We start from the raw sequence: 13,259 nt of genomic DNA on the forward strand, positions 1-13,259 counted from the left end.
ACCCCTCCCCACGCCCCGCCAGGCCAGCGAGCGAACGGGAGGCGGCCGTGGACAAACTTCGAGCGCGCACTGGCGCACGCAGGAGACGCGTCGCACGTAAAGGGTTGGAGCGCAATGACGTCGCCGCTGCGGATTGGCGGAGCGGGTTTGCAGGGGGAAGGAGGAGCCTAAGGAGCCCTAAGCTGGCTCTGCGGCGGAATTGCAGCGCTGGTGTCCGGACGCCTGTTGAAACTGCGTAAGCGGTAATCTACATTGCTGCGAGGAACTGGGGTGTACCGGGCCAGTGGCGCAATGGATAACGCGTCTGACTACGGATCAGAAGATTCTAGGTTCGACTCCTGGCTGGCTCGAGGCGTACACTTTTGCCTCACCTGGGTTAGATGATCCAGGCCTTTCTTGGGGAGGACTTATGATTAAAGTGTAAAGGCCAAATATCTGGAATCTTAACGTTATTTTTGCCCGAAATGTCATCTTTTAAGCTGTGTTTGGAACCCGGAGTTGTACGAGATGGTTTGTAAATTGCAAAGCTCCCTAGTAATGATCCACTTGAAGAGTCTCTGTAAAATGGGGCACATTTAGGAAGACACAGCTGGAAAGGTAGCAATTTGGAGTGCGGTGGGCAGGGGAGGGGGAGCGTACCATGGCCGGAGCTTAGCCACCGGATGACGCAAAGGCGCACTGAGCGCCGCAGTTCTGGCCTTTTCCCGGTGGAAAGGAAGCCGGGCGGTGGTATGGAGAGTGGTGCACTGTCAGGTTACAGGGGTGGGGGAGTGGGCTCCATCCTCGACCCGCTTTGGGGACGGAACTGCTGCAGTGCGGCTGCGCGCCTCTGAGCCGCTCCGCGGTGCAAGGAGTCTGCAACCCTGTCCTTTGAGATCTCCGGGTCCCAGGGTAACCTGGCCCCCCAATGCCATAGGGAAACCTTAAGACACGGTGTTTTTACGGTAAGAAGACCCAGGCAATCGCGTCTAGTCCCCTCATATAGGTGCCTGGCTCAGAGACCTGGGAAAGCCCGAAACGTCTGCGGTGGAGAGGGGACTCGAAGCCCGGGAGTGGCCGAGGCATCCAACACTGTCCATTAACCAGTCACACTCATCGATTGATTAATCTGTCCAATATAACGTGTTTTCCTCCTGAGGAAATATAGAAAATTTGTAAACTACCGAAAATTATTGGGAATAAAAACAATGCCAGTTCTCATCGCGAGATCATTACTATTAACATCATAATTTACCCCCCTAGAGGCCTTTTTTTTTTCTTCCACATTTTTAATATGGATTTACCCACACGTATTTTTCCAAATCCCCGCTTGTACCAGAAATGTCTGTTTTCTTATTGTCCCTTTAGCTTTTGGCCTGAGATTTAAGGTCATTAAATATTCTCCGAAGATATTTCATTAGAGAATATTTTAAGCATTACTCTTTTGTTGGGAATTTGGGTTGTCAGTTTTACACTTTTTAAAAAGAATTGTGTTGAATTATTTCATATACGTCATAAATTTCTAGATGTGAAATTATCCAGGTTTTCATTTTTTTGTTGTATTTTTTTTATTTTTGTTTTTGGGGTGTTCATTTTTAAGGTCCATTTTATGGACATTTTTACCCCATGGTACATATTTTAAAATTGCCCTCCAAAAAAACCCAATAAACTCTTCTATCAATAACATGTTTCCTTGCATTCTAATCAGCACTGTTTTACAAGTTTCATTATTTCCTTGCAATTTTCATAATTGAAAAACGAAAGTTCCTTTTACTTGATGTATATATTTTCTCTTGGTATAGGCATTCAATGTTTTCTTGTAGATTTCTTAGACTTTTTCATAATATAAAGGATATGAATTTTTTACTATCAAAGATTGCATTGCAATCTTTTCCAGTTTATTGTTTACCTTTTCCTTATATTTTTGCACCTAGAGTAATTTTCACTATCATATATTCCAATGTACCAATATTTTTTACTTTATGGTTTCCTCTATTGCATATGTGCTCTTTTCAAATTGTTTTGTGTTTGTATTATTTTTTCCCATTTACTTTTACTCCATTTGTAATTTATTTTGTTGGTCATTCCAATGGAAAAATCAAGTAAGCTGAAAGCCACATTTTTATTGATTTCAGAGAGGGAGAGGGAGAGCGAGAGGGAGATAGAAACATCAATGAAGAAAGAGAATCATGGATTGGCTGCCTCCTGCACTCCCCACACTGAGGACCGAGCCCGAAACCCAGGCATGTGCCCTTGACCAGTATCAAACCTGGGACCTTTCAGTCCGAAGGCCAACGATGCTCTATCCACTGAGCCAAACTGGCTAGGTCCCTGTCACTCTTAATTAAGCAATTAAGGCTGTAAGCTCTTTACTTGGACTAATTCAATACTACCACAATTCCCTAAGGTAAGTTCTGTTGTAATCCCCATTTTTAAATATCAGGAAACTAAATTTGCTTAAGGTCATTGAGCAATTAGGTGGTGGAGCCTGAGTTAGACCTTGAATCTGGGCTCTTGACCCCAAATCCATTCTGCCAGTAGGCCTTATTGTATACCAGAGGGTGACCACATGCATGAACACAGGGCCATTCCCTCTCTGGGCAGGAAGGGTGATCCCATATGCTCCTCTCTCCCATACCCCTTGCTAGTTAGCAATCAGAAGACCTCATCTCTCATACATTGCAGGAGGATGTTGACGGCTACATAACTAGGCAATATAAAATTTTCAGCTCCATTATAACCTATGGGACCACCTTTGTATATGCAATCCACCATTGACTGAAACCATGGTCATCTCAGGACAAAATTTCAGTCCCTTCCCCGTTCTGACACCCATATGTTCCTTTAAGAATCCAGAGTTCTAGTTTCTGGGGGTTCAGTTCCGGTTCAGGGCACATGCCCGGGATTGCAAGCTTGATCCCCAGTAGGAAGCGTGCAGGAGGCAGCTGATCAATGATTCTCATCATTGATGTTTCTACTCTCTCCCTCTCACTTCCTCTCTGAAATCAATAAAAATATATTTTAAAAAAAAAAAGCGGGGGGTGGGGGGGGCATCCAGAGCTCTAAAAGGAGACCAAACCCAGTGTACAATGAGCTTCCTACCCCGCACACAAAAGACCCGGTCAGCATTATCAAGTTGGAGAGGCCTTTAATGGTCTACAAATTGACGCAGTTTTATTGTTATGACATGTTAAAATCATTTTATAGAAACAGTAAAACTTCAAATAATTTTATAGGAACAACATTGTGCATAACTTTATAGAAACAGTAAATTTTTAAATAAATTTGTAGAAAAGAAGAGACACCAAGGAAAATAATTTTCTCTGCACAGGTGACATTTTCATACTCTCGATGGAAATTTCCCACATCTGTCCCGTTCTGGCTCAGAACAATGGATAGCCAATATATGTTGTTCATCTTTTATCTATTACTTTAAACAGTTACTTCCAATAGTCACTGGGAAATTAGGACTATTCGTGGCACAAAGGAGAGCACAAAGAATTTGGTTTTCCTGGCAGACAGGGTCTTATGAACAACCACACCAAGCAACCACAGTTTGGGGGGCAAGTCTCGCACACATTCTTTGCAAGAGTATCAGCAGCCCTCACGGTTCTCACACTTTCACACAAAAACGGCCTGCAAAGGATTGTGGATAATTCTCAGGTCCTAACATTCCTATTTTTCCTTTTGTGTGACCCCCGCCCATGGAAACAAGGCGATGGCCGCCCTTGAAGGTGATGGAACTCCGCGACAATCCCTTCCACCACCCAGGACTCAATGGCATAACCTCAGGACTCAGCTGTCACTCCAGCACTAACCGAGCAAGTAAAGTCCTGTGGGGGCAGGGCAGGGGACAACAGGCAGTGACAGGGACAGGACTAAAGGCGCTGCCATGGTGAGAGGTGGATAAATCACTCTTTACTCAGTGACAGATGGAAAACATCGGAGACAGAGGCTCCTGATAGAGCCGGCCAACCTGGGTTACAACCTTTAGACCACCCAGGCAGTTTTTGAAAGGCCCGACCTGAGGGGGTGGGGGAGAGGCGATGGGAGGCAGAAAAATAAAAAATAAAGGACAATGAGGCAAGGGAGAAGGCTGGAGGCTGGTGCTGGGGTTTGGAATCAGGCCATAATTCTCTCCTCACTTAGCTAAAGTCAGAGTTGTCTAGGGAACTTGGGAAGGGCTATTTGCTCTAACTTTTACAACCAACATATTCATCCTGGTCTACCAGGCACTTGTTTTCTAAGTACAACCTCATTACAGGTCCACTTGGCTAATAACACACAGAATGTTTAAATTAACCAGGTAGGCGAACATCTCCTTGTGGCTTATGTGCAAGGGCCTGAGCAGGAGAGGGAAACTCGGGGGTCCTGCCTGGTGCCCTCTCCAGGGACGAGGGTCACAAGAGAGGTTGCTGCCCGGGTTTCGTCTGGTAATTCTCATTGTTCTTCAATGACACAAAAAAAATGCCATATTGACAGCGAGATCTGAATCACCCCAATAAAGGCTATTTTAAAAATCTCACTTCAGAGACGGAATCACAGATTTAACGAACTAGTTACCCAATCTGCAAACAAACGCCTCCTACTTCTGTCCATGGCTCACTCGCTGGACTCGAAAGTGGAACAAAGGTGAGTCCCCGAGGCCAGAAACATTCGTGGTTGGCAAAGACGGGCTGAGACGCATTGGCTGGCCTCCTCTGCCCACAGCCTTGCCCAGGCTAAACTGGATGACTTGATGGGGGGAGAGGGGTGTGGCCCCAGGGGTCCCTTCCCCAGCCCCACTCATTCACAGGTTTTCAGGACGCTCAGCCCATGAAAAGGAACCAATGATAGCACACAGTCTGGAAGTGGCGTCTGGCCAAAGGACCCCAGTAGAATGAATTTCATGCAACAACCCATGGTGTCAATTCTCACATCTTACAGGCAACTGTTACCGAATGAGCCAAAAACGTGGCCTGGGAGGGAAGTTGGGCCAGGGGGAAAGTCTGGGAGTCCCTGGGTGTCTCCCCTGACCACCCTCCTCGGCCCCAGTCCCCCAGGCGTCTGGCTCAGGGTGCCAGGTGAGGAGGCAGAGGGCAGACGCCAGCTGTCGTGCCCCAGCCTAGCTGGCCGTGGTGAGATGGCCCCAGTGCTCCAGCAACAAGGCTCCTGGTCCCTCTCCACAGGCTGAGAGAGCAAATGCCAGCCCACCTTTGACAAACATGAACGTATGTATCTTCCTATTGAAATACCAAGGGATCCTGACCTCTGGCCTCAGGACTGTGACATGCAAGGCAAATTGTGCCTCCTCAGTTCAGAAGTTGCCTTGAAAACTCGCCAGGGGGTGGCCCTCCAGACCATGTCACCCCCCGGGAGCCAGCACGAAGAAATAGGTAAGGCAGTAGCACCCAGTTTCCACCTATTCCCTGCTGGCCTTTGGTTAGGGGCCCAGGGCCCTGACCCACTGGAGTGTGGCTGGCATGAAGCTGGATGTTCCTAAGGCACCGAAGGAATCTGAGCCCACGGCGGCGGTCCACTTCCTCCTTGACCTGCGATTTGGTGATGCTCGTATCTGTGAGGTATTTTGTGTGTGTGGAAGACTGAAAGTGGAGGGAAACAGTTAAGACAAAAGAAGACAAAAGCACTGTACCTAATACCGGTTTCTTCCAATGTAATAATGCCGGTGCCAAGATTGGGGCAAGAGAGAAACCCGTGAAATGACTGTAATAACTTATCCTCAGGCGCGCCCTCCACCGGGCCGAGAGGCCTCACACACGCACACACACTCCTCGTGGGTAAGGGGGTGGCTCTCAGGACGCGGGACTTCCAGAAGCCCAGCCTGACCTGAGCTGAACGGGCACGTGGGATCCTGAGACCTGCCTTTGCCAAAGCGACTCCCAGGCCACAGACCCTGGAGAGCGCCAGAGGGGCAAAGGGCAAACGGTGGGCCAAGAGGCCTGGTGCCCGCACCAAGTTCTCTGTCCCAGGGCACTCCGCTAGGCTAGAGCGGGGCAGGTCTCCGCCAGCACCGCCCCCCCCCCCCTCCCGACTGCCCACAGGGAGTGCAGATCTGCGGGGACACGCAGAGTGCTGGCGGGGGGGGGGGGGGGGGGACGGGGGACAGGAGGGCGCCCCCGTCTCGCTTATTTCGGCATTGGCTCTGGTTCACCTAGAAAATGCTCCCTAAGATGCAGAGCACGTGTTCGGGCTTCCCTCTCGCCCTAACACCATTACAATTTGCAGCCCTTCCCCCGAATGAAGCTCTGCGGGGGAAGGAAGCCCTAAATCACTGCGCGCGCACGCGGGGCGGGGCGGGGCGGGGGGGCAAGTGGGGTGCAATATTTCCCTGGAGGGAGAGGAAGGGTTGAATGCATCGGCAGCTGGACCCTCTCCCCCAAGATATTATGAATACGCTCAGCGCACACCTTGCCCTCTGAAGCGACCACCTCCCGCCTCTGGCCGCCCGCTTGCTGCAGCGACTTCCTGAGCGTTCTGATGCGCGCAGGGCAGCGAGCAAGGGCCTTGGAAAGACACACCCCAGACGGGTAGGGGTGAAAGGAAAGGGCCCCACGCATGCGCGCAGGCACTCACTGGCCACGCCTCCCCCCTCCCGCCCCCCGACTCCACTCCCAGAATCAACAGGCGGACTCGTCCTTTGCGCCCGGCCCCTCCCCGCCCCGCGGTCTGGGAGAGGCTCCGCTAGAAGTGGTGCTGGTGCAGGGCTGCGGGCGAGGGGCCTTTCTCCAGCCGCTTGACGTGGCAGGGCTGGCAGAAGAGATGGTCCTCCAGGGGGTAGCAGCGGTGGCCGTCCTCGTCGTTGAGCTCCAGGCCGCAGTCCTGGGAGAGGCAGAAATGTCCAGTGGCAGGCAGCCAAGCAGAAGGGCTGCCAAGGGCCGGCGTCCCGGGAACCAGCGGTGTGGCTCGCCGGGGGTGGCAAACGCAGGGCCCCAGCCCCCCTCCCCGGGGAAGGTCTGGGCTGCACTGTCCCACCCCCGGGCCACCGGCCACACGTCCCCCTCCTGCACTTGAGATGGGGCTGGTGGGAAATGGGATGTGATGTCAGTGTAAACACACGCCAGATTTCCAAGACTTAATGTGTGTGTGTGGGGGGGGGGGGGGGCGGGGGGAAAGGATATAAAATGGCTCATGAAAAATGTTTTATAGTGACTACAAGTTGAAATGGTAACACTCTGGATAGAATGGGCTGATAAATTTTATCACAAAAATCGATCCCGACTATTTCTTCGACCTTTTTATGTGGCTACTAGGAAACAGAATGACACGCAGGCCCTGAATCTGTGGCTCTCGATTTCCACCGGACGGACGGACGGCGCTGGTCTGGATGTGTGGAGGGGACAGCGGAGCTTGTAACTTCACCTTTGCCCCCAGCGCCTGGGGCACCACTGACAAGTCCCACCTACTTCCTCAGCCCCAGAGGTGGGATGGAGCTATCTGTACTCACACCCCTGTTCTCCTGCCCCAAACCACCCCCGCCCCCCCATCACAAAATAAGTCTCATCTCCTTGCACTTAGTTCTGGCTGGAAGGCCACGGGCTCTTAAGCGTCTGCACCCTTCACAAGGCTGGTGAGGGGCGACCCCTGGCTGGCCTACCGGTCCTGGGCACCCATGGCTCCTTCAGCCTGGGGGTGATACAAGGATAGGGAAGGGGCAGATGCCCCCCCCCCCCTTCACACCGATCAGCCACATCCCTGTTTCCAAGGGGGGTGAGGTGGGGGCGAAATTTCTTCATGATTTCCAGGGCTCGGCTGAGAACGAGGCTCCTGGCAGATGGAACAGCCTACACAAGCATGTCAAACTCGCAGCCAGCGGGCCGGCCGCATGTCTGACAGGCTTGGTACAAGCTGGAGGGGAGGGGGTCTAGTCCCCACATCGCACACCTGCCTGAAGACGTGGCCCCCAAACAGGACCTGAACCTGCATTCCCTATGCTCCTCCCACTCCACAGCTTCAGGTGGGGCAGCTGCCACGGACTCAGGCCTTAGAGAAAATAGTGAAGACCTTCATGCCCAAACATCTGCATCCTCTCCGACCTCTCCTCCCCCTTCCGCCCCCAGAACAGGCTCCATCCCATCTCCTCCATCAGCTCTGACGGCAGCCCCAGGCCCGAACCTAACCGCCTCCTGCCACAGTCAACTGGGCCAGTTTCGTCTTAGACTGCTAAGCGGGTTTGGGGGCCTGGGCAGGGAGAGGCCTACCTCGCAGTGGTAACACTCCACGTGGTAATCTCTGTCCATGGACACGACACGGATGGTCTCATCTGAGCCCTGGCTCAAGAAAAAGCAGGTATGAGAAGTTGGGGGGCCCACTGGGTTCCACATGCAGTGGGGGTGTCGGGGGGGGGGATTCTGAGTAACAAGCAGGCGGCCTTAGGAGAAGATACTAACACGGGGGGACAGGGCACATTGACTTATGGGAAATGGAGGGACAGGAGTCCCTCCCTCTGGGATGTCACTGACACTGAAAAAGCCACCTGCTCACCTTCTACGCTACGAGTTAACATTACGTCATTACGTCGGAGAGTCTGCCCTGACTGTGGGGACAAACAGGGCACCAGCAGGGCATTGGGCTGGGGAACCCGGCGAAAGAGAAAGGGGCTCCTTGGGGAGGACACGAGGGACAGAGCCTGGAAATGACCTCAGGAGAAATTCCTGTCGTGGATGACCCGGGTCTGAGGGGCATCTCACCTCAGGTGGAAGGATGGGGAGCCCGCAGGCTGCACACTTGGGGGCCAACACCCTGTGGGGAGAGCAGAGAAGCAGTGAGTTGCAGGTTGTGCTTCGGGAGGGCAAGGCCCAGGGTTCCTGGGAGCCCTCCTCCCAGCCCGGCCCTGCCCCCTCCAGCCCTGGACAGAGGGCCTGGCTCGCTCACTGGGACTCGCTTCGTCAGGCTTCTTCGGGACCCATCCCCAGCGCTAATGAGCACATCTGGCCCCTCGCTCTACTCGGAACAGAGACTGACTGTCTGCTTTCTCCCCTTGAGGAGCCTGGTACAGGCCCAGGCACAGATGAACCGGCGCCTTCTAAGTTAGCAAAGCTGGAGCCACAGGGCCTGGAGGATGTGATCTGGGGTTTTTGGTGTTTTGTTTTCCAGTAAACACAATTCTTTAATCAGTTTCTGTCTGCACAGACATCGCTGAGCTCCAAGGCCCCTGCTCCACCCCTCAAATCATGAGGCCTTTGCCGGGCTGTGGGCTAATGGACAAGCTGCCTGTAGACAAGCCTCAGCAGGTGTCTGCTGTCACTGCTGTGTGCCCATCGCGTGGCTCACACGTGCGGCTCCCGGCCCTCCTTACTTGTGGTAATCGCGGACACAGTAGATCTTGTTCTCTGAGTCCACGGTGAAGGGCACCCCATCCAAGCACTCGTTACAGATGACACAGCGGAAACAGCCGGGGTGGTAGGACTTCCCCAGGGCCTGCAGGATCTGGGGACACAAAGGACCAGGCGGGACTCAGCGGGATGATGGGGAGGAAAGGAGAACATCAGCCGGAGGGACCACGTGAACAATCACGCCACGCGAGGCACACACACCAAGTTTCACGTGGACCACGGTCAAGAGGCGACCGGGCAGGAAAGCTAATGCAGTCACATGTATAAACGGGAGGAGGCCAAACAGGACCTTCCTCCCGAGTTCATAAAAACTCCGGGAGGGAATTTCAATGGCTCCCTGTCAGAAAGCCTTATGGTTCTTTGTAGGAAATGGTGCATAGTAGGACCACAAAAGGATCCATCCCGGATCTGGGGAACAGCGAGTACGTGGAAAGGTTAAAGGAAATTCCCCGTGCAAATGCAGAGCTCGGAGAAAACCTCCAACTCCTTCTCAGCGGCTTTGACCCTGCGGCATGATAAGCCGTGACTCGGCCGATTGTCTCAAATCCAAGCGCAAGCAAAGCCTCTTTGTTGTTGTTGTTGTTGTTTGTTTTTGTTGTTGTTTTTAAACACAGAGAAGAGAAAGCCCATAAACCTCCTTTCTCTCAGTGTCACTGACCCGGATGTGACACCTGGAACTGTGAGAGGCCACCCTGAAGCCTGGACAGCGCTGAGACGCGAGGGGAGGGGAGAAGAGCTGGAAAGAATGTCCTTGGTGACATCAGCACGTAACCAGTTTCACCCACCGTGGAACTGCCCACCTCCACACTCCTGTTCAGTGAGATAAAGCATTGTTCCTCTTAAGTCGGTGGTTCTCCAAGTGCAATCCTGGACCAGCAGGAATGAGCATTTATGTCCATCGGAGACATGCCTGAAAGTGTTCACAGCTCTATTTCCTAAGAAGCCCCCAAGTGGGAACCATCCAAACCCCACCAGCAGGAGAACGGATAAGCAAACTGCTATATCCCTACGATGGACTTCCACTTAGCAAGGAAAATAAATACGCTACCAACACAGGTAACCACCAACGAATGAATCTCAAAAACATTTTCCTAAGTGAGAAACGGCAGTCCCCAAGGAGTCTACACTGTGTGATTCCATTTACAAGGCGCTCCAGGACCAGTGAAACAGATCCGAGGCGTGAGATGTCAGGATAGTGGGGACCGCTGTGGGGGGGGGGATCTCCACGGGGAGGGGGCCAGGGAGGAACCTTCTGGGGTGCAGACTGCAGGATGTGATCTACGTCCTGATCTGGGAGGTGCTGACGTGGGCATCTGCAAGTGTAAAAATTCACCCAGCTGCATGCACACTTGGTGTGTGTGTGTCCTTCACTCCATGAGTTGCTTCTCAATAAAAATGTGTGGGTTTTTTTTTAAAGGCAACACTTGCCCTAACTGTTTTGGCTCAGTGGATAGAGCGTGGGCCTGTGGACTGAAGGGTCCTGGGTTCGATTCCGGTCAAGGGCATGTACCTTGGTTGCAGGCACATCCCCAGTGGAGGGTGTGCAGGAGGCAGCTGATCGATGCTTCGCTCTCATCGATGTTTCTAACTCTCTATCCCTCTCCCTTCCTCTCTGTAAAAAGTCAATAAAATATATTTAAAAAAAAAAAAAAAAGGCAACACTTAGCAATTCCCTTCTCCTGAAAGGAATGAATGGATCAGTAAAAAGGGATTTAATTCCTTACAACTAAAACAAAGTTCTATGTTATTTTCTCTAGTATATTAAACAAAACCTCCAGGGCCACTCTGCATTGGTGAGCACCTGATCCCTGAGACAGAATAAGAACTCCATATTCCTTAGGCCCACAGCCTTACCCTATAAGGCAGGGCTGGGGAACGCCCACCTGGGGGCCGCGTGAGGCCTCGGAAATCATTGGGTCTGGCCCTGCCAAGGCATCAGGGGTGAGCTAATTAAATGTTCGACCAAATACCGCAGGCTGATTTTTAAGTTGGTAATCTTGTATGGCCCATGGATGATGTTACAGATATCCAAATGGCCCTTGGCAGGAAAAAGGCTCCCCACCCCTGCTCTAAGGAGGCCAGGAAGGGGAACTATTTCCACTGAAGAGAGAAAGATACTGCGGCCCAGGACGCGCTCAGAGAGCCGGTGGCTCAGCAAGGAGCAGAATGAATGAAATTTGCTCCTTGTTCCCCTGGTTCAAAAATTCATCTTGGGCCCTGGGTGGTGTTCTCAGTGGTTAGAGTGTTGGCCTGCACACCGAAAGGTCTCCAGTTCTGTTCCCGGTCGAGGGCACGTACCTGGGTCTCAAGTTCGCTCTGTCCCCGGTTGGGGCAGGCGCAGGAGGCAACCAGTTGATGTGACTTTCTCACATCAGTGTTTATGTTTCTCTCTCTCTCCCCTCTCTCCCTTCCTCTCCCTCTCTCTCTTCTTCTCCCTCTCTCCTTTCCTCCCTCCCACTCTCTCTGAAAAGCAATGGAAAAAATCTCCTCAGGTGAAGATTCACAACAAAAAAATATATATTTTTTTTATTAAGTTTTAGGAACAGACTGAGCCAGGCAGAACAAAAGGGGAAAAACACAGTGTTTATCTGACTTTCTGAGCCTGACTCCAAGGCAGCTGAGAATTCCGTAGTAAAAACAGGTTCCATTGGGCGTCTCAGCTAGGATGCTGCAGGGATCACAGGAAATCAGAGGGAGGCCAGTGTGCGGCCAGCCCAGGGCAGAGAGGATCATCGGAAACACAACACTGTGTGGACTGGAGGGCTGAGGATGCGAATGCCCACGCAAGCCAACATCGTGGGTCCTGCTACATCGAACGGGGTGTATTGCATAGGGTCTGCTTTCCATACGACCAGATGTTAATAAAAACTGCAACCACAAATCGAGCTAGGAAACACGGCTCTCCGTGGTTAATTCCTCTGTTCTCTGCAGGCCTCCCCCTCTCACCGGGCTCTTATCTTGTTCGGCTGATCCTACTCACCATGTCCATGATCAGATGGCCACACAGAAAACACCGGTCAGCTGACTGCTGGAAGCCAGAGTACTGCCGAGGAAAGAAGAGAGAGAGTTAACCCAGGCAGGGCCGAGGTACCAGCCTCTCCCCGGCCAGCCAAGAGGATAACGATGCCGTTCTCAGAAAGATGTGTCACTCTGCTCAGGAATCTGTCATTTCCCCGAGGACAACACAGCTGTGTGATGACTCATGGAATCATTTCTGTCACAAAAGCCATGACACATACGAATACCATTTGCCCTAGGAAGTACACCTGGGCACCCATGGCATAGCAGAGAGGCCTGAATCCCAGCAGGCCGTTCTAAGAGGAGTTCCCAGGCATCGCCTACAAACTCTAAAAAATGCAAATGATTAGGATACACAGCCCAACTGGAAACTCAGGGGGTGGGGCCCGGAATCTGTGTTTTCCTTCGAAGGATTCTGATGCACGGTCAGGTTTGAGACCACCACTCCAATGAATCCTCAAACAATTCTGCAGCATACATGTTAACCGTTTCTCAAAAGGGAAGCTCAGAGAGGTTATGTGACCTTCTCGAGGTCACACAGCCTCTAAGGGGTAAGGACAGGATTCAAATTCAAGTCAGTTTCTGGTTAAAAGGCCAATGCCTTTCACAGTTAGCTTCAAAGAAACCCGGTAAGTGTTATCTGCCTTACACACACACACACACACACACACACACACACACACGCAGCAGGAGTCTTAAAAGAAACGAGGAACTCTCTTCAGAAAACATACGAGATGCTACACCCTGGGACAGGGGTCCTCAAACTACGGCCCGCGGGCCACACGCAGCCCGCTGAAAACATTTATCCGGCCCGCCGGGTGTTTTTGCTGCCGCTGTGCGCATAGGAATTTGTTCATAGTTGTTGTTTTTTAAACTATAGTCTGGCCCTCCAATGGTCTGAGGGACAGTGAACTGGCCCCCTGTTTAAAA

At 51.9% G+C, this 13,259-nt stretch overlaps 1 protein-coding gene across 2 annotated transcripts in view; it reads right to left on the bottom strand.

The window, feature by feature from the left end:
* Positions 1 to 6,660: 6,660 nt before the first annotated feature.
* LIMD1 (LIM domain containing 1) overlaps positions 6,661 to 13,259 on the bottom strand; it is a gene marked incomplete at both ends in the record, with an annotated part of 41,360 nt that continues 34,761 nt past the window's right edge. For both annotated transcript variants that reach the window (XM_081106140.1, XM_081106139.1), the window contains 5 exons: positions 6,661 to 6,798; positions 8,178 to 8,246; positions 8,667 to 8,718; positions 9,275 to 9,405; positions 12,292 to 12,354. In XM_081106140.1, coding sequence (XP_080962266.1) covers positions 6,661 to 6,798; positions 8,178 to 8,246; positions 8,667 to 8,718; positions 9,275 to 9,405; positions 12,292 to 12,354 — 453 coding nt within the window. The remainder of the gene's footprint in view (positions 6,799 to 8,177; positions 8,247 to 8,666; positions 8,719 to 9,274; positions 9,406 to 12,291; positions 12,355 to 13,259) is intronic.

The sequence above is a fragment of the Myotis nattereri genome (assembly GCF_964212035.1).
Source record: "Myotis nattereri genome assembly, chromosome: 14".
In the NCBI taxonomy this organism is placed as follows: Eukaryota; Metazoa; Chordata; class Mammalia; order Chiroptera; family Vespertilionidae; genus Myotis; species Myotis nattereri.